At 44.1% G+C, this 22264-nt stretch overlaps 1 protein-coding gene across 1 annotated transcript in view; it reads left to right on the forward strand.

The window, feature by feature from the left end:
- Nucleotides 1-22264, forward strand: part of DNHD1 (dynein heavy chain domain 1) — a 70962-nt gene that overhangs the window by 26339 nt on the left and 22359 nt on the right. Inside the window, exons 14-25 of the mRNA XM_045839573.1 lie at nucleotides 313-470; nucleotides 968-1460; nucleotides 3826-3953; nucleotides 4055-4253; nucleotides 4608-4699; nucleotides 5237-5444; nucleotides 6784-6909; nucleotides 7236-7333; nucleotides 7445-10334; nucleotides 10529-10706; nucleotides 10866-11058; nucleotides 11298-11580. Coding sequence (XP_045695529.1) covers nucleotides 313-470; nucleotides 968-1460; nucleotides 3826-3953; nucleotides 4055-4253; nucleotides 4608-4699; nucleotides 5237-5444; nucleotides 6784-6909; nucleotides 7236-7333; nucleotides 7445-10334; nucleotides 10529-10706; nucleotides 10866-11058; nucleotides 11298-11580 — 5046 coding nt within the window. The remainder of the gene's footprint in view (nucleotides 1-312; nucleotides 471-967; nucleotides 1461-3825; nucleotides 3954-4054; nucleotides 4254-4607; nucleotides 4700-5236; nucleotides 5445-6783; nucleotides 6910-7235; nucleotides 7334-7444; nucleotides 10335-10528; nucleotides 10707-10865; nucleotides 11059-11297; nucleotides 11581-22264) is intronic.

A 22264-nucleotide genomic window follows, 5' to 3' on the forward strand; every position in this document is an offset into this window, starting at 1 on the left:
GGATTATATGTTTATATACCTGTCTCTGCCACTATACTGTAAGCTTCTGAGGGTAGAAACCCTTTCTGTCTCACTCCCTCACTCACTCTTGTCTACCAGTGCCCAGCACAGGCCTCTGTATATAGCAGCTGATTGGACACTGGGCAGGTGTCCAGTTAGTGTCTAGTGAGTGTCCAGCAAGTGTTCAGTGAGTGAAGGAATGAGTCCAGGGTCTGGTGTCCCCTTCCTGCTCCCCCTCTGGACCCACAGCACTTTCCTAGCTTTGCTTCTTTTTTGTGCACCCCTTAACACCTAGCCCTCTCCTGTCTTCAGAATCCAAGCTGGAGAGCATCAGGAAGGACATTCTTGCACAGGTACAGAGTGAGTGCTGGAGCCGCAGCCAGCAGCTAATGAAAGAGCTCACAGATTTCATCCAGGTCTTCCAAACCATCAACTCAGACATTCATGCCATTGCCCGGTGCTCCCAGAAGGTGGGCTCTCCCACTCCTTCCTTCTAGCCTACCCAGGGCCCATCCTGCTCAAATACTTAGCACATCCTCTTCAAGTCTCAGCTGAGCTCCCAATGGGGCTTCATGCTCTTAGACTGTGCCCACATGAGTGACATGCCCTTGCTAATTCTTGCCTTGTTCACCTGGCTCAGTTTCCTCCGGGCAGTAGGAGGCCCTGGTGTGATGAGAGAGACACAGTCCTGCTTTCAGAGACAAAGTTCTTCTCCGTGTGACAGTCAGATAGGGATCTGTTGCCGTGTCACCAGAGTAATGATTTAGTGGGGGAGGAACTGTGCTGTCTTCAGAGAGACCTGGGTCAGATGGGGATGTGGTCTCAGATGGCCCCTGTAGCCAGTGGGTTCAAAGGCCACTGCTGGAGTCTGGAGCCTCCAGAAGGTGGGAATGCCCCTCAGGGATGGGCCCAAAGCAGTGCACAGGGTTGCCATGGGGGTGCTGGTCTCATACTATGGCCCCTGCAGCTGAACGAGGCCAATGAGCAGTACAGCAAGCTGGAGGAGCAAGTGGAATACATACGGTCACTCCATGAACTCATCCACAACCACTTCAGCCTCTTTAGTGCTGAAAATGAGGCACTGGACATCTCGGTGAGAAGGCAGTTCAGGGAGTCCTCGATCCCTCCCGGTCCCCTTCCCCTACAGCCACACAGACTTGACTGCCCTCTGCTTGCCCCACAGCTTCTGGATATATGGGAGGCATTTCAGTTTGAGAGAAGCCAGGCCTCAGAGTTCCTGCTCAGCAAGCAACATACCATTGTGCCCAAGCTGCAGCAGCTGATGGCAGCAGCACTGGCAGAGCTGGAAGGCCTGATTGACAAGGTCCTGTCTGGCCCCTTCATGGACCCTGCACAAGAGCAGAAGAGAATTGAGAGCCAGCTCATCTCCCTGGAGCGTCAGTTCCAGGGCACAGCCAGCTACCTCACTGAACTGCACCATGCCTATGCCACCTTCACTGGTACTGAGGGTCCCAACCCCCTGCGCTCCCACCCTGTGACAGACCCTCCAACTGGGATGAGGGTTTGGACCCAGGGTCTTGTGTCCTGTGTGACCCTAAGCAAGTTTCAGGAATCTCATACCTTCATTAGTCTCTTTTATATCTGAAAATTGCAGGACAAAATCTTCATACATTGGTGATAGTGCTGTGTTCAGAGTAGGGAGACAGGGAACTCATAGTCTGGGAGGCAAGACAAACAGGTGAATGTTCCATGAGAATGTGATGGCATCAGGGGACTAAAAGCCTGTGCAGGAGAATGTGAAGGCATCCTTACTGTAGTACTTAGTCTTTGTGTGGCTCTTTTCAACCCAGCCCTGAAAGAGGAAGCATGCCCCGGTAATCATAGGTCTTCATGCTCCATAGCCACTGCTTCCAGCTAGTGTGGCGTAGAGGCAGCTGCCCCGCACCTTGCTGGTCCTCAGGAGACCAGGACAGAACTATTGGTCTCAGCTGTCCTGTGCAGTGGTGCAGCTTGTTCCCTTCTGCACATGAAGAACTTTGTGGGCCCAAGTTCTTTTTTCCCCCTCAGATACAGTCACTTCTATCCTTTTGAGTTGCTTGTTGGCCAAGTATACCATTACCACCTCTGCCCACCGGCATCCTCAGTCCCAGGGCTATTTGGCCAAATGTGAGGTGTTGCACCCTGGGACCATACTCCAGCAAGGACTTTTTCTCTGGCTAAGTATCGGGAGACCCCTCATCCCATACTCTGACATAGACCACAGATCTTTGACCTTTCCTGCTAGGTTTGGAGATGTTTGTGGAAAAGCAGAGTAGGGGACTCAGACCCTATGGTACCAGGCCCAGAAACCCCACAGCATTGCTTTTACTTCCTTCCTCCACTCGTGTCTCCTCACCAAACTCCCAGGTTCTGTCAAAATAATCTAGGTTCTTAGGTCCAGATTATTAATACTACTCTTTATTTCTCATTGTGTATCTTTTGCTCATTACCTTCCACATTTGCTTTGCTTTATAACCATGCTAACAATTATTTTGATATCTAAGAATTCCTGGTTTTGTTTATGTATTACCATTTTTTGAAATACTACATCTCTCCATTTTTTTAATTCTTTGCTTGTATAAATTTATTTATTCTTAGATGGAAACTAGAGTTGTTAAAATAGTTCTAAGTTCCTATGCTGAGTATGACTTTCTAATGTCCTTATATCATAGCTGGGCTAAATATTGTGTTCTGAAGTTTTCTTCAAACTCAGATGTCGCATCACTGTTTTCTGACCTGTAGCCCTGCGGACAAATCTGGTATCAATCTGATAATCTGATTTTTCCTTTGTAGGTAATATGTTTATCGACTATTTAATAATGGTTCTTATATTTGTTCTGGTCTCCTCCCAGAATTCGTATTTGTTGAGTGAATTTTCTGGAACTTTCCTCCATTTCTTTTATCTTTTTCATCATCATTCATTTCTTTATTCTTTGAGTTCTGGGGAAATATCGTGAACTTGTCTTATAAGCTTCCATTGCCTGTGGTTATCTACTCTACAATTTCCGTTGCATTTTAAAACACACATACACACATTGAATGTGTGTACATATTTACATGCACCTTTATAGGGCTATAAGTGTGTGTCCATACTAGCAAGGAGCCACATTGTGCCCAGATCTGAGTTTCTAATATCGTTCACACTGAAAGAAACCAGAGCCCCTCAGAGGACAGATGACTCCAGGGCTATGGCAGGGCAGGTACAAGATGAGTCAGGAATGCCTCTTAAGCCATAAAGTAAGGAAATGTTAAGTTCTTCTAACAAGTGATGGGAACATGTTACAAAGACACAGAAGGGACACCAACTGGACAGACCCAGGACAATTTGGGCACGAAAGTAAACTATTGGAAAAACAGGAATTTATTATCTGCACTAATAATAAGAAAGGCTATGGGCAATGTTCTTAAAGGGGGGTGGGCTGCAGGGGGCTCATTGATGGTGAGGTTTGAGCAAGCACTTGAATTTATTGAGGGAGTTAGCCATATGGTTCCCTGACGGAAGAGTGTGCCAGAATGAACTGTCAGTCAGAGACCCTCAGCACGGGGGAGCATGCCTGGTGTATCCGAGCACTAGTAAAGAGCCTGACATATGTCCTGAGTGGGATGAATGAGATGGAAACTAATGGAGGAGGAACCCTTCCCTTTTACTGCCATTGCATTTTCCCAGATAATCTATCCTTGGAATAACCATCCCTTGGATTGTCCCCACCTCTGCTATTCCACTGAACTTTTGGGCCCTCTGTCATTATGGGCTCTTCACTGACCACTCCCCCTCGTGCCCCTGCCCCACACATAGCCCAGGCCTCATCCAGCCCTGTCCCACAGGGGATGAGAGTCCTGTGCCCTTGCCAGTCTGTGGGACCCACCCTATTGTGCAGCAGCAGAGCATCTGGCACCTGTACCGAGTCATCTCTGAGACAATCAGTGAATGGAAGTGCATGGTTTTTGTCAAGGTGCTGACACCCTTCCTTGAAGCACTTGCCTGGGAATGGAGAGTCTGTAAGAGGGTGGTGGGGAAGAGTCTCCCACTGACAATGAGCCCTTCTCCCTACAGTTCAGCCTGTCTATGGCCCAGGAGAAGACAGATGGCTGGCTGGCAGAGGCGGCCCGGTTGAGAGCCACTCTGGGGCTGCACAGCCCAGTTCTGCAGTGCTCCATGTGCATCCTGGAGAACTTCTGCAGCTACCTGCCCTTGCTTACCAAGCTGAGCAGCCTCCCAACGCAGAGCCTCAACCTCCAAGCCCTCCTTCGAGGTATGTTTAAGTAGAGGTAGAGGGGAGTGGAAGGACATAGGGATTAGAAGAATATAACAACTCAGTTCCCTGCCAGTCCTGTTGGAAACACCTTCCCTCCCTGGGCTGTTCCCTGCCTGCCCCAAAGTATCATAAACCCCACACTACCATGAGGGTCCTCCTTGCTAACCTGGGCTGGCTCAGGAGGGAGTCTGAGCTCTGGGCTGTACACTGTGCCCTGGACCATAGGTTTGGGGTTCTTGGCTCTATATTGTACTCTGAGATCTGCCCTCTGGGAGCTGGGCTGGGTTGGGCTGGGTCCCAGATCTGCCATATACTGTTGTTGCTCTGACTTATTGTCCCTTCTACCTCTAGCCTTAGGGTTGGGCAATCTCAATGTAGAACTCCTGACACTGGGCCAGCTGCTCACTTGTCCACTGCTGGAGTTTGCAGATCGAATCAATCAGGTGGGGCCCACTGGAGGGTGGCAGGTGGTTCCAGGTCCTGTTTGCTAAGCTCTAACAGAGCCAGTTACGGCTCACCAGCCTCTTGAGACAAGGGCATAGTAGACATTGGTTTGTGGTTGATGGAAGGTGGGGTTGAGATCACTGGTCTGCCTGGAGCATGTGGGGATCTGACAGATCGTTTCTGATTCTCTGCGACTGAGAGTATGTACCCACCCCCAGCCAGGGGAAGAAAGTGGGTGACAGCCCCAAAGTTGTGGGCATACAGGATAGCAGATGTCCCCCAATACTGACCCTGCCCCAAAAGAGCACGAGCTGACTGAGGTATTGTCTGCTCAGCTGGAGCCTTGCAAAATAGTGGGTTTCAGGGCAGCAGATTAAAGTATGCTGCTGATGGCCTAACTCTGAAATGAAACCTGATGGTCCCACTCTCTGTCTCTGAGGCCTCTACTCCCCTGAGCCCTGGTCCTTGAGTCCCAGCTCCAATGTTATCCCCTGAGCCATTGCCCAGTCCTGGTTCCCGAGACCCCACTGTTCCAGATCTGGCGGAATGAAAACGAACAAATGCATGCCCGAGAGACCTTGCAGCAGCTGGAGCGGGTCTGGGAAGTGCGCCAGGTGCGACTGCTCAACTTCATCTTGCATGTGCCCTACGAGCCACCAGCCTTGGAGCGCTCTAAGAGACAAATGCTCCGCAACCCTCACAGGGATACAGTGGCCAAGGATAGTGGCACCTTCATCCTTTCAGGTAAGACTAGCCCTTGTGGCCCAGTGACAGCCCCTTGCAGGGGGCCATGTTCATTTGCCACATCCACCAAGCCCTGCCAGATATGACTTCTCTAGCCAGGTCCCCATCCTTGCTGGGCAGCATGAGACATCATTCTCTTCTGAGACAATGTCTTTCACATAGCTCCCATATAGTGCTAATCTTGAGAGTCCCCACCCCCTCACTCCCACACAATGCCTGGCCTCTTTACCAAAGGTCCTTCCCTTCTGGGTGTATTAAGAAATTCCTCACAGTCACGTCTCCCCACCTTTTAATGCTCTGTCCTCTAGATTGTACTCTGATGTCTGATCTTTTGACTCCCTCATTCATTCCTTTTTTGGTTCCCTCATTGAACTTACCTTCCTCTGAGCCAAGCACAGGAGGCTGAGATTTACAGGCAGAAATCCTGTCCTTTAGGAGCTCCCATTCCAGTGAGAGAGAAACAATAGACTAGAGATAAGTGCATTATAGAGCACCTAACTGAGTGCAGGAGCATCTCAGAAAGGAGACAGCTTCAAAGGACCAGAGGGAGCCAGAGAAATCTTCCCTTCCCTTAGGGAGAGGCCTCTTTCTGACTTTTGAAGGGGGACTTTTCTAAACTTGCAAGGGGAGAAGGACATGCACTTAAGATAGTATAGTTTGGGAATTGCCAGTAAAGGAGAAATTCTCTTTCCAACACAATTGAAACCCAACTGGCAAATTTAAGAAATTGATTACATAGAGAATCATAAAATATGATGCATACATGGCTTAAGATTTTTTAAGCTTAAAACATATAAGTGTGCATTTATTTATAATCTTTTAACTTAGGACAGAACTTCTCTTTGATTTGCCATCAACTGATAGAATTTCTTACATCCTTTCTTGCATTAGTGCATTGTCTACTATTTCCAATTTCAGTTTCTGTAAAGTTGAGTAGTGACATGAAGACATTTGTGAAATTACCTAAGTCCAGAACTTTTTAAGATTTTTATTATAATTTCCCAATTTTAAAAAATTGGCTGGCCTATACCTAATTTAATGTTTTTATCAACTCACCATACTGAAACCTTTCATAATTTCCATAGAATCAGTAACTCTTTTCCTACCCATATTTCAGTGGTTAACATAATATTAGATTAAATTCTGTAACTGAAATTATAACTCACATAAACAAGTTTTTTAACATACTCTGGCTCTTGGTGAGCATACAGTTGAGTGAAAGAAAAAAATGCTTGGGTCTTCTAGAGAATAGCTTCAAATCTGTATCAGTGTATTTGGGGTATCAGGCACTCCTGCCTTTGCCTCCTCTGACTGCCAGCTCAGTTTAGCTCTTCCTTAGATTACAACAGCCTGCAGGATTCCATCCAGGAAAGTCTTCAGGTGTTGTTCAAAATTCTGGCTGTCCAAAAGTCGGGAGACTTATACAAAACAGCTTTGGAGTGGGTGACCATCTTGCATGGCCTGAGTGAGTACAGGTCTCCAGCTGGGCTCATGGGTGGGACCTGAAGTGGGATGGCCTGGAGAGATGGGGTAGGAGGTAAGGGTTGGGTGGGGAAGTTATGAAAGACAGAGTGAGGACCTCCTTCACTGCTATTTCTTGGGCTAAAGTGACTAGGTCTTTATTCACAGTGAAAGTTTTCTATCTCCAAGCAAGGTCCCTGTGTTCTGGGTCCTGCTGAGCAGAATATTTTGGGGTGGGGCAACCTGAAGGTCAGTTGCAGGCTGAACCCCCTTGCAGAAGTTAGAACCCTAGTATCTATCCCTCCAGTGTTCCTCTGGCTGCTCACACAGGTGGTGTGTTGGAGGCATGGATGACTTTCCAGCAAAAGTGGATTTTTCTGAATAAAGTTCTGCATGAGATGAAGATCCAGTTCCCCAGTTCTGACCTGGTAGGAAAGGGGGTGAGGCAGCGTGGACAAAGTCTACTGAGTAGTGGGGTGCAGTTGGAGGGGAGCTGCTCTTTCACATCTACCTTGCTTTCACCCTCTCCCTTACCATAGAACTCCCGTTTCAAGGCCATGGATGATCAGTATCGGACCCTGATGAAGATCTCTGTAGCCGACCCCTTGGTTCTGTCACTTGTAGTGCCCAGTGCCAAGCGGAGCCCTGACTTCCAAGGCCAGCAGCTGCAACAACTGCTTCAAGCTGGCTCAGTGGAGCTGGAGAGCATCATTATGGCTCTGAAAAGCGTGCTCTATGGGCTCTCTGCTCACTTTCCCCGCCTCTTCTTCCTCAGTGACAGTGAGCTGGTGGCCCTACTAGTTGCCCCACTGGAGCCATGTGAGGCCCAGATATGGGTGCGACGCTGTTTTCCTCATGTGCTCGCTGTGAGCTTCGCTGTGAGCTTCAAGTACAGCCCAGCTGAAGATAACATGGATGCCCCGGAGTCAAGGCCAGGCATACAGACTCAAGTAAAGGCACTTGCAGTGCTAGGGACAGGTGGGGAGGAGGTAAAACTGCAGCAGCCCCTTCCTCTGCATCCTGATCTCCCCAAGTGGCTGGCCTCTCTGGAGAATGGTCTGCGTTTGGCACTGGTACACATGCTGCAAGGCTGTGTGGCTGCCCATCTGGCTTTGGCCCCATCCCTAGACAAGGCCTTCAAGGAGTTGCCCCAGCAAAACCAGTTGCCTCTGGAACAGTATGTCCACCACTGGCTAGATTTAGTCGAGGCCTTCCCATGGCAGTGTGTGCTGGTGGCAGAGGAGGTAGTATGGTGGGCTGAGATGGAAGAGGCTCTGCTTGAGGGGAGGACCCTGGCCATGGTCCCCACACATGTGTGCAAGCTGGAGGTACTGGTGCAGGCCCAGAGGGCCCTCCGTGATGGGCAGCCCCTGCCCTCTGTCCGCCAGACCAGCCTGCTTCGTGCCCTACTGGTCATGGCAGTGATGCACAGGGATATTGCACAGGTGCTGAAGGAGCAGAAGGTCAGTGATCTGACAGACTTCCACTGGGCCCGCCAACTCAAGTACCGCCTGGGTTCACCACACATCATCCCTCAAAGCCCTCTGCAGAGTCTCAAGACTATTGCATCTACTAAGACTTCTCTGTCACCACCTGCATGCTGGATAGATGTGCTGGGCCGGTCCTTCCTATACAATTATGAGTACCTGGGTCCCAGACTGGGACCCCTACCCAGCATGCTGCCTGAGCGGCCAGCCCTGGTGCTATTACTGGCCCTGGATGAAGTGGCCTGTGGGACCCTACTGGGCCCTGATGGTGTGGGAAAGACAGCCATGGTGGAGAGCCTAGCACAGGCCCTGGGGCGCCAGCTGGTGATGATGCCCTGCTTGCCTCAGATAGAGGCCCAAAGTTTGAGCAACTACCTGAACGGTGCCCTGCAGGCTGGTGCCTGGCTGCTGTTGGAGGCAGCTCAGCACCTGCCCCATGGCTTGCTGTCTGCCCTGGGCCAGCGCCTGGCTGAACTGCACAACCTCTATGCTCCTCTGTATCAGCAGGCTTCCCAGAGCACCAGCACCATTGACCCAACACAGCCCCAGCTCCTTGGCAGTGGATTCTTTGAGAAACAACACGTATGCATGCGGCTTGGCTATGGCTGCCTCCTGACGCTGCCTGCCCTAAGCACTGCTATACCTGCCAACCTGCACCTGCTCCTGCGGCCTGTGGCCCTGACACTGCCTAACCTGCAGCAAGTGGCAGAGCTGACTCTGCTGGGTGCAGGGATGCGGGATGCCTCACGCATTGCTACCCGCCTATCCAAATTCTTCTCCCTAGAGTGTGAGCTGGCATCTGGGCCCCTGCCCTGCCGCTTGCCACTGCTCAAGCAGGTCCTCAGAGACATGATACAGGCTCTAAATTTGAGCAAAGAGGAACCCAGCTCCCAGCAGCGAGACAGCCTGGCTGCCATCGAGGAGACCGCCCTACTGCATTCCCTGCTACGCTCACCACTGTTCAACACCTTTGATGGGGTCCGCCTTCACCACCTCCGAGAGCTGCTCTGTGGGATCTTCCCTAGTGCTAGACAAGTGCTGGCAGAGCCTGTGACCCACTGGCTGAGGACACCAATGCTGATGGAGGAATTGCAGCAGGCAGGCCTGCATCCCAGCCCTAATATTTTGGGGTCTGTGGAGCAGCTGAGCCAGGCCCTGGATCGGGCCTCTGGCATTTTGCTCCTGGGCCCTGCAGGCAGTGGCAAGACCACTTGTTGGCGCAGCTTATTTAAGATCCAGAATCGGCTGGCCGCCATGGAAGACACCTCAACAGACAACTGTCTGCCGGTGGAAATTACACACCTGTATCCCAGTGTTCTCAGCCCCCAGGAGTTCCTGGGATGGCTAGAGGGCCCCTGCTGGCACCAAGGCATCTTCCCTATGCTGCTTCGTGCAGCCAGTCAGTATAAGACTATGGACCCAGAGAGCAGGGCACAAGGATCACTGGGGATCCAGCACTGGATAATATGTGATGGGGCCTCCTCCAGTGCTGCTTGGCTGGACTCCATCACTTGTCTCTTGAGTGACCCCCCCCAGCTCATCCTCCCCAATGGTCAGAAGATAGAACGATCCCCAGGTACTTTTCTTTTGATGGAGGTGGGAGATGCAACTGGAATGTCCCCCACAGTGGTGGGCCGTTGTACCCTAGTCTGGTGTGATGGGGAGCAGACTTGGCAGGGGATGCTTAGTGTCCTGATGGCAGCCCTGCCCCATGAGTACTGCCTGCAACCCCGGACGGTCACCGAGCTCAACCACCTGGCTGAAGTGCTGGTACCTGCAACATTCCAATTCCTCACCCACCTGGGTGCCAGCTCCCTGCTGCAGACACATGGGCAGAAGGCAGTTTGCCCAGGAGTGGCTGAAATCACCAGCCTGGCTCGCCTCCTGCGTTGCCTTCTCGATCCCCACCTACGCATAGATAAGAAGGAGACACATAAACCAGGTGAAGGGAAGGGAAAGAGAGGGCTGGTTTGAGATCTATGGGGCTTTGGGGATAGATGGCATATGACTGGAGTCTGGGGCATTGGTTCTTTGGTGGACTTGGGCTTGAGGACTAACAGTGAGAAGAAAGCCAAGTCTCCTCCCCAGTCCCCACTGCTTACTGGGGCTCCTATTCTGGCATGGTAACCTTTTCAGAAGACCTCAGCTATAGTGATCCTGTAGCTCAAAGCTTCAAGTCCTCAAAAAGCAGCTCTCTGAACCAGTCCCAGGGTGACAGCGATGACGTGCCTAATAAGTGCAGGGAGCACTTGCTGGTTGTCAGCAGCTTTCTTTTTGCCTTGATCTGGGGTTTTGGAGCCCACCTTCCTTCCAGGTATCTACAGAGGTGGGGGATGGGGAATGCAGAGGGCTGAGATGGACTGGCCTATGGGAGTCAAACCCAGGTGATGTAACTGTCAGGGGTGGGTGGAGTATTCACAAATGGAAATGTTGTAACTGTTTGACATGTTTGCCTGTATGTCCACTCGAGCAGGTTCTGGCCACTCTTTGATACCTTCCTGAGGGATTCTATTAGTTGCCTTCCCAACTATCCTGAACCACCACCCTCTGCCTCGGTATTTGATCTACATGTATGCCCAGAAGATGGGACACTGGTCCCCTTCACTGGCCAATACCTGAGCAGCCACATCAAGGGACCTCTGGGCACCTTCAGTCCTTCTCCCCAGGTGTGAGGACAGTATGAGTAGCTGGAGTTGGGACTCAAGGGGATATCCTAGGATGGTCCGTGTTCTAGGCCCAGCTGAGACACACCTGCTCTTGTTCTTTGATATGTTTTCATGCTCACAAAAATCCATAAAGTGTTCTGAAAGTACAGCTTTAATACAAGATCCCTGGACCTTGATTGTCAGTTAGATTACTGTCCTAACCTAGAGCCGCCACAGTAAGCCCTGCTTCTGTCCTGCAGACTGAACGACTCTTGTATGTGGTGGACCTACTTCTGTCGAAGGGACACCCAGTACTGCTGGCTGGAGAGGCAGCAACAGGGAAGTCAGCCTTTGTGGAGATGCTAGTGGAACCACATCACCCTTACACGTACACCCCCATCCACCCGGCCTTCAGTACCACCCATCTTCGCCTTCTGCTGAGCCAAGGGGTCCAGAACCAAGCACAAGAGAACCTGTGGCAGCACCTGAATTCTAAAGGCTTCCTCCTCTTTCTGCTGGAGGATTTGCATCTGGCTGCTTCTGGTGAGGAGCTGGGAGGAGGGGAAGAAGGAGTCATTGTCGTCTTTTGAGACTATAAAATTCCTAGCAATATTCACTGACTCTCAGATATACGCCTACAGACCAAACCTGTGTTCTTTAATACCCTCTCATTCTGCATGTGTTCCCTGAACAACTTTACTCTTCTTGTGGCCTCTTCTACCATCTCTATGCTTCTACTGCTAAATCTTTATCTCCAGCACAGGCTTCTCTTCTAAGCAACAGACCTGTTTATCCAACTACCTACTGCACATCATTAACTTATTGTCTCATTGCACCTTAGATCTAACTAAGATCTAACTTAGATCTGAATTCATTATCTTCTCTCAAAACCTTCTCCTATGTGTCCTCTTAGTAACTGGTACCACCACCCATCCAGTCACTTAAGCCAGATGTGTTGTAAACAACTCTCTCACAAATGTGTTTCTCAATTTTGCCTCCTAAATATCTCTCAAGTATTTCCACTTCTTACTTCTATTCCATCTTTGCTGGTTTAGACCATCATTACCTGGAACTTTGGTAAATGCTCTTGCAAGATTCCTTATGATATGGCTTTTTTCTATAGCCTCATACATTCTGTGCACTATGTGGACTCAACTAGGCACAGGCATCCAATAAGTCAGGCAACCTTTAGCCTCTTCAATTGCTGTCCTCTCTTCCTTCTCTTCTCTATTTATCTGGCTAAGTCCTACTTATTTTTTACAAATAACCTCAGGCAATATCTGCAGGAATCTGAGTCTTCAGGCTAGGTTAGATATTCATCCTTTGTGCTGTACAAAAATCTGTGACAACCATGATTTATAATTATGTATTTACTTATCAGTCCCTTCCACCATACTCTGAGCTTCAAGAGAACAGAAATTTGTCTCATTCATTCTCATTCATTTTGATAGACTGAGTAGGATGTAAATGCTTAGAGTTTATAGAATAAAAGATAAGAAAGGAAAGGGGAGAAATTGTGATGAAAGTTTGGAATATTGGGAAGTTTGAAATTTTAAGGTCCTAAAGTAGTGTATCTGTAGATGGCAACAGGCTCAGATATGGCCAGGGGGTGGGCAGAAATGAATAGGTACAGCCCTAGACAGTGTGTCTCAGTCGATTGGACATCATCCCACAAAGTGAAAGGTCACCAGTTCAATTCCTGGTCATGGCACATGCCTGGGTTGTGGGCCAGATCCCTGGTTGGAGCATGTATGAGAGGCAACTATCAATGTTTCCTTCTCACACTGATGTTTCTCTCCCTCTCTATCTTCTTCCTTCCCCTGCTCTCTAAAAAAATAGGTACAGAGTGGTGGATTTAACAGAGTATATGGGCTAAAGCATTAGATGGATTGTCTAGTTAGACCAGTGTCCCTTATGGAACGTAGAAAACTTGAACCAAGTGGTATGTATGTAATTAATAGTAGGTACAATTTATTATGTACTGTGTCCTACATACCTTATTGACGTCATCTTTAGTGTTCATAAAATTCCATTAAGATGAATATTTGTTATGAATATTTTAAAGATGAAGAAATAAATTTTATAACTTGCCCAAGACACTAGCCAATAAGTGTCAGAATTAAGATTGAAAATCAAGTCTGTTTAGCATCAAAATCTGTAACTTTCTCCAAATATATTATTTGGCCTTCTCAGTGAATTTTCACAGACTATCAGGATGTCAATTTCAGGATAATAGAAAGGATAAATTCCAATCTGTCAATGGGAGCTGAGAAGGGATATCTTTTAAAAAAATACTCAGAATGGGGAGAGAGAGAGAGAAACATTGATGTCAGAGAGAAACATCGATTGGTTGCCTCCCATATATACCCTGCCCAGGGATCAAACCCACAACCTAGGTATATGCCCTGAGGATTGAACCCACAACCTTTTGGTATATGGGATGATGCTCTAATGAACTGAGCCACACTGGCCAGTGCCTGAGAAGATATTTCAACAGAAAGGTTGAAAACATTGTAGTGAAGTATATTATAGTTGTCAGTGTAAAAGGTGTCCTTGGGTGACAGCCACCAAAACAATGAAAAAAGAATAAAATAAAAAATTAATAGCCATACAACAAAACAAAAAACTGACCCACTGTCAAGAGAACACAGTCAATAAAAACTGACTCTGAGATGAAGTTGAATTTAGCAAATTCTTTGTAGAAGCTATTATAAAAGTTGCCAAGTACTTTAAGGAAACTACGATCTTAATGATTGAACATATAGGTCTCAGAAAAGAAATGGAAACTACTAAAAATAACTAAGTGAAAATTTTGGCACTGGAAAATACAATTAACTGAAAAGAAAAATTCACTGGATATGGCTTAATAGCAGGCTGGAGATGGCAAAAGAAAGAGTTAATAAACCCTGAAGAACAGAAACATTGAATATGATTAGAACTTCAGACTAACACATATATAAATGGAGTTCCAGAAGGAAGAGAGAGTGAGAATAGGGCAGAAAAAATCTTTAAGGATATAATGACCAAAATTTTCCCAAATTTTTTTTAGAAAATATTGACTTTCGGATACAGAAATCTCAGTTATACCTAATTTAAAAACACACACACATCTAGGTACATCATAGTCAAACTGCTAAAAAATCAAAGAAAAACTCTGAAAATGGTAAGAGAAAATATAAGACACATTTTGTACAGATGAACAACAATAAAAATGATAATTAATTTCTCATTAGAATAAGGGGTATCCAACCCACGGCCTGTAGGCCACATGCAGTCCAGGTTGGCTATGAATTTGGTCCAACACAAAATCATAAATTATGCACAGACGTTTTCTTGGCTCATCAGTTTTCGTTAGTGTTTGTGTATTTAATATATAGCCCAAGACAACTCTTCTTCTTCCAGTGCAGCCCAGAGACACCAAAAGTTTGGACACCCCTCTGGAGGATGGTGGAACAACACCTTTAAAGTACTAAAAGGGAAAAAACCCTGTGATCTTGGAATTCTCTATCCAGTAAAAACATGCTTCATAAATGAGGATGAAATAAAGTTAATCCAGACACTTGACAGCTGAGAAAATTCACTGGTACTAGAATTGCACTACAAGAAATGCTAAAAAAAAAAAAAAGAAAGAAAAGAAATGCTAAAAAGTGTTATTTAAACAGAAGGGAAATAATATATGGAAACTCAGATCTATAACAAAGAATGAAAAGCATCAAAAATGGTAAATATGTGGGTATATACAAATTACTATCTTTTTAATCTCTTAATTTCCTTAAAAGGCAGCCAATAGTTTAAAACACAAACAATAACATTGTGAGATGGAATTTGTAATGTAAATAGAAGGAAAAAAGAAATTGGAACATCAGTAAGAGGGCAGGGGAGGAGAGTGAGTAAAATTTATCATATCATTGTAAGGTTCTTATATTTGTGGAGCTGAAATGTAAAACAGGAAGTACGAAATGTCAGTGGGAAACATTGGGTATGAAACATGAAGTGGCACAATGCTACTTCTAAGCTTTGGTAAGTTAAGGAGGCATATTGTTAGCCCTAGAAAAATCACTAATAATAACAAAGAATATAGCTAAAAAGCCAATAAAGGAAATAAGACATGAAAAACATTAAAGTTATATAAAAGGAAGTAGGAAATAGGCAACAGAGTACAAGTAGAAGAGACAAATAACAAATTCATGGGCCTTAAGTCAACCATAAAAGTAATTACATTAAATGTAAATGGTTGGAGGAGGTCAAAGATGGTGGAAGCATTTGCCCCCTCCCATGAGCACACAGGTAGTAATTACTCCTATAAGACATCAGGGCACTGAATGAACAGCTTTTGACAACAAACAGAAAGAGACTGAATAGGGAAGACTAGGAAGCCAAGGGAGCTCTCTCATAGCTGCAGGAACTCTCAGGGACCAGAGGAGCCAGGGAGCACCATTGTTTGTTTATAACACCCCCGTACCCCACTTTGAAAGGGCTTGCAGAAGCTCTGTTCAGGTGCTTTGGCCTATCCTGCAAGATCACCAAGTATGTTCACAGCTACATTGCCAGGAGCTTTTTGCTTTTGAACAAAGGGAACAAGCAGAAATTATAGAGCATCACCAGTAGCCACTTGGTTTCCCTTCTGAGAGCTGCTCTTGGCCAGTAGGTGCTAGTCCCCACATACCATAAGACCCTGCTCAACTCCAACGGTCTTTTCAAAACTACTTAGCACATGAAGCCTACAAGAGGTCTCTTCTACACAGGATCACTTTCATGACAACAAACACGACAGAGACTGTGTAGAGAAGACTGAAGAGCCATGGAAGCTCTCTGGGGACTATGGGAATTCTCTGGTCTTGGAGAGGCTTATGAGTGCCATTATGTACATTCCCCCTCCACCTGCACAGGATGGACAGGGGCTTTATCCAGGCGCTCTGCCCTGCCTGCAAGGTTGCTGCAGTGTGTTCCCAGATACATTGCCTGAGTCCATTTCAGTTCAAACACAGTGTACAATCAGGGCATTAGGACACACACCTGGCCTCCCCATCCAGCGCTGTTCTAGCTCAGTAGGCCAGTGTTCCACTCAGCTCCAACCAGCCTGCCAAAACTCTACACACAGTGTACACAGAGCCTGCTTCTATGTAAGGCCAATTTCCTAAGACAGGAAGAGATAGCTATTCTGTCTAATTTATATAAACAAATATATAAAGTCAAATAAAATGAAAAGATGGAAGAATATCTCGCAAATGAAGGAAAAAGAAAAAAATCCCACAAAACCCTAAGGAAGTGGAATCAAGTGGTTTGTCTAATAAAGAATTCAAAGAAACAACCATAAGGGTGCTCATAAAATTTGAGAGTGGAATAGAGGAACTTAAGGAGAACTTCAATGAACAGAAAGTATAAGAAAGAACCAAGCAGAACTTAAGAATACAATAACTTGGACAACAGTGTGGTGATGGTGAGGGGGAGAATTATAAGGGGGATTACTGGCAATAAAAATATAATTAAACAAAGAATACATTAATGAAAATGAAAAATACATTAGAAGGAGTCAACATCAGATTAGCTAACACAGAAGAAATGGTTAGCGATCTGGAGGGAAGACTACAGAAATCAACCAATCAGAATAGCAGAAAGAAAGATTTTTTTTTAAAATGAGGGTAAGTGTGCTACGCGAGGGGCAAGGTTTTTGCTAACACCACGAGGGTCTCTGGCCCCATGAGTGGAGTTTGATAGTAGCTCCTGCTATAAGTGAAAAAAAAAAAAGAAAGGAAAAAAATGAGAATAGTTTATGGGACCTCTATGATAGCATCAAGCACTCAAATGTTAACATTAGAGGGAAGAAAGAGAGAAAGCAACAGAAACTTTATTTAAAGAAATAATAGATGAAAACTTTCCTAACCTGGGAAAGGATGCACAGGTCACGGGATGCACAGGGTCATTCAGGTCTAGGACACACAGAAAGTTCTGACCAAAATGAACCCAAAGAGACCCATAGCAAGACATATCATAGTTAAAATAGCAAAAGTTAAAGAGGCAATCTTGAAGAGCACAAGAGAAAATGAGTTGCATACAAAGAAAACCCTATAAAACTATCAGCTGATTTCTCATCAGCAACTTTACAGGCTAGAAGAGAGTGACAGGGCATCTTTAAAGTGCTGAAAGAAAGGAACCTACAACCTAGAATTATTTACCCAGCAAGGCTATCACTCAGAATTGAAGAAGAGGTAAATAGTTTCCCAGAGAAGCAAACACTAAAGAACTTCATCACCATTAAACCAGCTTTACAAGAAATGTCAAAAGCTCTCATTTAAATGGAAAAGGAAAGGCAATGACTAGAAAAAAGAAAATATGAGCAAGGCGAAAAACCTCACAGGTGAAACCAAATATTCAGTAAGTACAACAAATCAGACATTTAAAAATGATTATGAAGAGTAAAAGAAAAATGTATCAACTCAATCTATGATAAGCAGTTAAGAAATACACAATGCAAAAAAATCTAAATATGACATCAGTAACATAAAGCATAAAGAGGGAAGTAAAAATGTAGTCCTCATATAGTATATTCAAACTTAAATGTCTATCAGCTTAAAATAGACAGCCATAGATAAAGAATGATACACATAAACCTCATGGTAACCACAAGCCAAGCCCTAAAAAATATATACAGAGAACAAAGAAAAGAAACAGAGGGAATTTTTAAAAACAACTAAAAGCAATTAACAAAATGACAGTAAGTACATACTTAATAATTACTTTAAATGTAAATAATTTAAATACTCCAATAAAAAGATATAGGGTAGCTGAAGAGATTAAAAAACATGCCCCATCTATATCCTGCTTATGAGAGACTCACTTCATATCCAAAAACACATACAGAATGAGAGAATTAAAAAAAGATATTCTATGCAAATAGAAATAAAAGGAAAGCTGGAATAGCAATTCTTATGTCAGACAAAATAGACTTTAAACCAAAAATGTAATTAAAAAAAGACAAAGAAGTACATTACATAATTGTAAAGGGGTCAATCTAAGAAGAAGATACAATCATCATATACATCTATGCGCCCAACATAGGATCACCTAAATATATAAAGCAATTATTAATGGACATAAAGGGAGAAATCCACAGTAATACTATAATAGGGGATTTTAATACCCCACCCACACCAAGGGATAGATCATCCAGGCAGAAAATTAATAAGTAAATTATGGTCTTATATGTCACATTATATGAGATCAACTTAAAAGACATTTATTCAGAATGTTTTGTGGTGGCCACCGACCGGCAGTGACTGTGGAATGCTGAGGATGGCTCGTCGAAACACGGGAAAAACATACACAGAGACAACCAACTCCTGTGGGGAAATAGGAATGAAATGGCCACTCTCCCTAGGGGAGAGTGCCCCTGAGGGAGAGCGCTTTGTTCTCCTGCCTGAGCAGGCTTTTTATTGGGTTCGTTTGCATAAGAATTTGGGTAAAGCTCATTACTCATTGCCGGGAAGTAAGGATCAAATAACAAGGAACTCTGAGGGCCTATTTTGAGTCAGGGTCAGATAGCTAAAGAGCTGTAAAAAACTTTAAGGAACAAACTTACTTCTTCCTTGGACCCTTATCAGTTAATTGAGAGCATTCTAACCAAAGCAGGTTGCACAGGATTTTACATATTCTTTCTTAGGCCTGATCACCCGGGGAACCCACCTTTTCCAGCACAGGGATGCACCACCCTGTCATTGTTTCAGGCTTAGGTGGAGCAAGGGAACTAAGGCAGCCAAGAGATTAGGAGATTTTCTCACAGACGATGAGGACTCAGGCTATGTCAAAGCCGAGGGGTGAGGGTCCATCACCCCTTTTTGCTGTGGCCCCCAAAGTTCTTCCTTGGGGGCCTCCCATGTGACCGTACCTGTCTTAGGTCGTTCCCCCCTTGGGGAATCTTACCCATCATCGGCTAACCGACTAAGCATTGGGGGCCAGGCAGGGTGAAGTAAAAGGAGCAGAAGCAGTGCTCCTGCCAGGGAGATAAGCTCTTGTCTCCTTGCTGGCTTACGGTCCAAGGTCGTTCCCTCAGCCTTAGCCTTAGTGGGGGTTACAGCTTCTGATACCAGGCAGGGTAGTTCCTAACATGTTTCATCCAAAAACTACAGAATACACATTATTTTTCAAATGCATGTGGAACAATTTCCAGGATGGATTGCATGCTAGGCCACAAAACCTCAAAAAATTAAAAAAGAATGAAATCATATCAAGCATGTTTTCTGACTATGCTACGGAAGATAACACACGCGGGAAAGATGGCGAGGCACAAACTTTTATTACACACAGGCTCAGAGGGGTTAACTACCCAAATTCTCTGAGCAAAGAATTTAAACTGGAGTTTCCTTTAAATACTTGTTACAAGGCAAAAAGGGAGGGGGGAACAACTGCTAAAGCAAGCATACAGAAGCAGAAGTGAAGGTTAGTGCTTTGGCCCTGAGATAACTGTTTCCTTGGGAATGGCTGCTGGTCAGCTCCTACCTAAAAATAGCTACTGCTCAGCTATGTCCTGTCACATTAAAACAAAAGGCACTGTGAAATTTTGCAGGTGTTACAGAGAGCACTGCTTATCAAGGAAGCTGCAGAGCATAGAAGCTTTTTCATGGGGTTTTCTTTTCTGCCACAACTACAATGGCATAAAACTAGAAATCAACTACATAAAGACCACTAGATAAAACAAAAATATGTGGAGACCAAACAACATGCTACTAAATAACAAATGGATCAAAGAGGAAATCAAGCAATAAATCAAAGACTATATTGAAACAAATGAAAATGCAGCAAAAGCAGTTCTAAGATGGAAGCTCATAGCTATATAGGCCTACCACAAGAAAGGAGAAAAATCCCAAACAATCTAACTACACCAAGGGACTAGAAAAAGAAGAACAAACAAAACCCCAGAAACAGAAGGAAATAGTTAAGTCCAGAGCAGAAATACATAAAATAGAAATTAAAATAAAAGGTCAATAAAACTAAGATCTGGTTCTTCAGAAAGATAAATAAAATAAACAAACTTTTAGCTAAACTCATCAAGAAAAAGAAGAGAGAGCCCAAATAAATAAAATCAGAAAAGAGAAGTTAAACCAACACCAAAGAAATGCAAAAAATCATTGAAGAATACTATGAACAATTATATGCCAACAAATTCCACAATTTAAATGAAATGAATTTATTTTCAGAAGTATATGACCTTTCAAGTCTGAACTAGGAAGAAATTAAAAATCTAAATAGATCAATTACTAGCAATGAAATTGAAGCAGTAATCGAGACTCCCAAAAAATAATAGTCCAGAGTCAGATGGCTTTATAGCTGAACTCTACCAAACATTCCAAGAAGCATTAATACTATATTCTCAAACTATTTCAAAAAATTGAAGAGGAAGGAATGCTTCTAAACTCATTTCATGAAGCCAGCATTACCCTGATACCAAAACCAGATACAGACTTTAAAAAAATTACAGGTCAATATCCTTGATGAACAGAGATGTAAAAATTCTCAAGAAAATATTAGCAAACTGGATTCAACAACACATTAAAAGGATTATACACCATGACCAAGTGGGATTCATCCCAGGGATGCAATGATGGTTCAACATCCATAAATCAATTAATGCAATAAATCACGTTAACAAAATAAAGGATAAAACCATATGATTATCTAAATAGGTTCATAAAAAGTATTTTACAAAATTCAACATCTTTTTATGATAAAAACCCAATAAAGTGGATATATAAAGAACACAGCTAATATACACAATGGTGAAAAACTGAAGGCCTTTCCTCTAAGATCAGGAATACGACAAGGATGCCCACTCTCACCACTTCTATTCAACACAGTATTCAAGCCACAACAATCACACAGGACAAGAAATAAAAGGCATCCTAACTGGAAAGGAAGAAGTAAAACTCTCATTATTTGCAGATGACATGATACTATATATAAAAATCCTAAATACCTCACAAAAAACTATTAGAACTAATAAATGATTCCAGTAAAGTTGCAAGATACAGAATCAACATGCGTAAATCAGTTGTGTTTCTATACACCAATAATGAATGATCCAAAGAAGAAATGAAGAAAACAATCTCATTTACAATTGCATCAAAAGTATAAAATATCTAGGAAAAAATTCAAACTAAAGATGAAAACTGTAAAGTATTGAAGAAAGAAATTGAACAAGATACAAATAAATGGAAAGATATAACCTGCTTATGGATTGTATTAATATTGTGAAAATGTCCTTACTACCAAAGTAATATGCAGATTCAATAAAATTCTTATTAAAAGACCAATGACTAGCAAACAAGAATAGAGACAAAATCAATCATGGATACAGAGAGCAGTTTGCTATTTGTCAATTGGGAGGGGTGTGTGGGGGAATAGGTGAAGAGGTAAGAGGATTAAGAAGTACAAATGGGTAGTTACAGAATAGCCATAGGGATGTAAAGTGCAGTATAGGAAATGGAGCAGCCAAAGAACCTATACGCATGACCCATGGACATGAACAATGGTGTGGGGATTGCCTGAGGGAGTGGGGGATGCGGGGTGAAGGGGAGCAAAGAGGGAAAAATCAGGACAACTGTAATAGAATAATCAATAAAATATCATAAAAAATTATAGAAGGTGGAAAAATCCTCAGTGAAATATTAAATAAAATGCAACAACGTATAAAAAGAACACCATCTTCTTTTGATCAAATGGAGTATATCCCAGGGTTGGAAAGTTTACTTAACATTCAAAAGTCAGTGTAGTTCAAGATATTTACAGAATAAAGAACAAAAAGTGTAACATCATCTCAACAAAGAAAAAGCATTTGATAAAATTTAATATGATAATAACTCGGCAAACTAGGAATAGAAGGAACTTTTCAATCTGATGAAAATCATTTATTAAAACCTACAGTTAATTACATATAGGCATACCTTGGGGACAATGCAGGTTTATGTTTAGACTACCGCAATGAAACAAATGCTACAATACGATGAGTCACTCAATTTTTTGGTTTCCCAATTCATTTAAAAGTTATGTTTACACCATACCATAGTCTGTTAAGTATAAAATAACATTATGACTAAAAAGAATGCACATACCTTAATTTTAAAATACTTTATTGCTAAAAAATGCTAACTATTCATCTGAGCCTTCAGAGAGTGACAGTATTTTTGTGGTGAAGGGTCTTACTTTCAATTTGTGAAAAATGGAATATATAGAA

This window comes from Phyllostomus hastatus, unplaced genomic scaffold (assembly GCF_019186645.2).
Source record: "Phyllostomus hastatus isolate PE091 unplaced genomic scaffold, TTU_PhHast_1.1 phas_contig_304, whole genome shotgun sequence".
In the NCBI taxonomy this organism is placed as follows: Eukaryota; Metazoa; Chordata; class Mammalia; order Chiroptera; family Phyllostomidae; genus Phyllostomus; species Phyllostomus hastatus.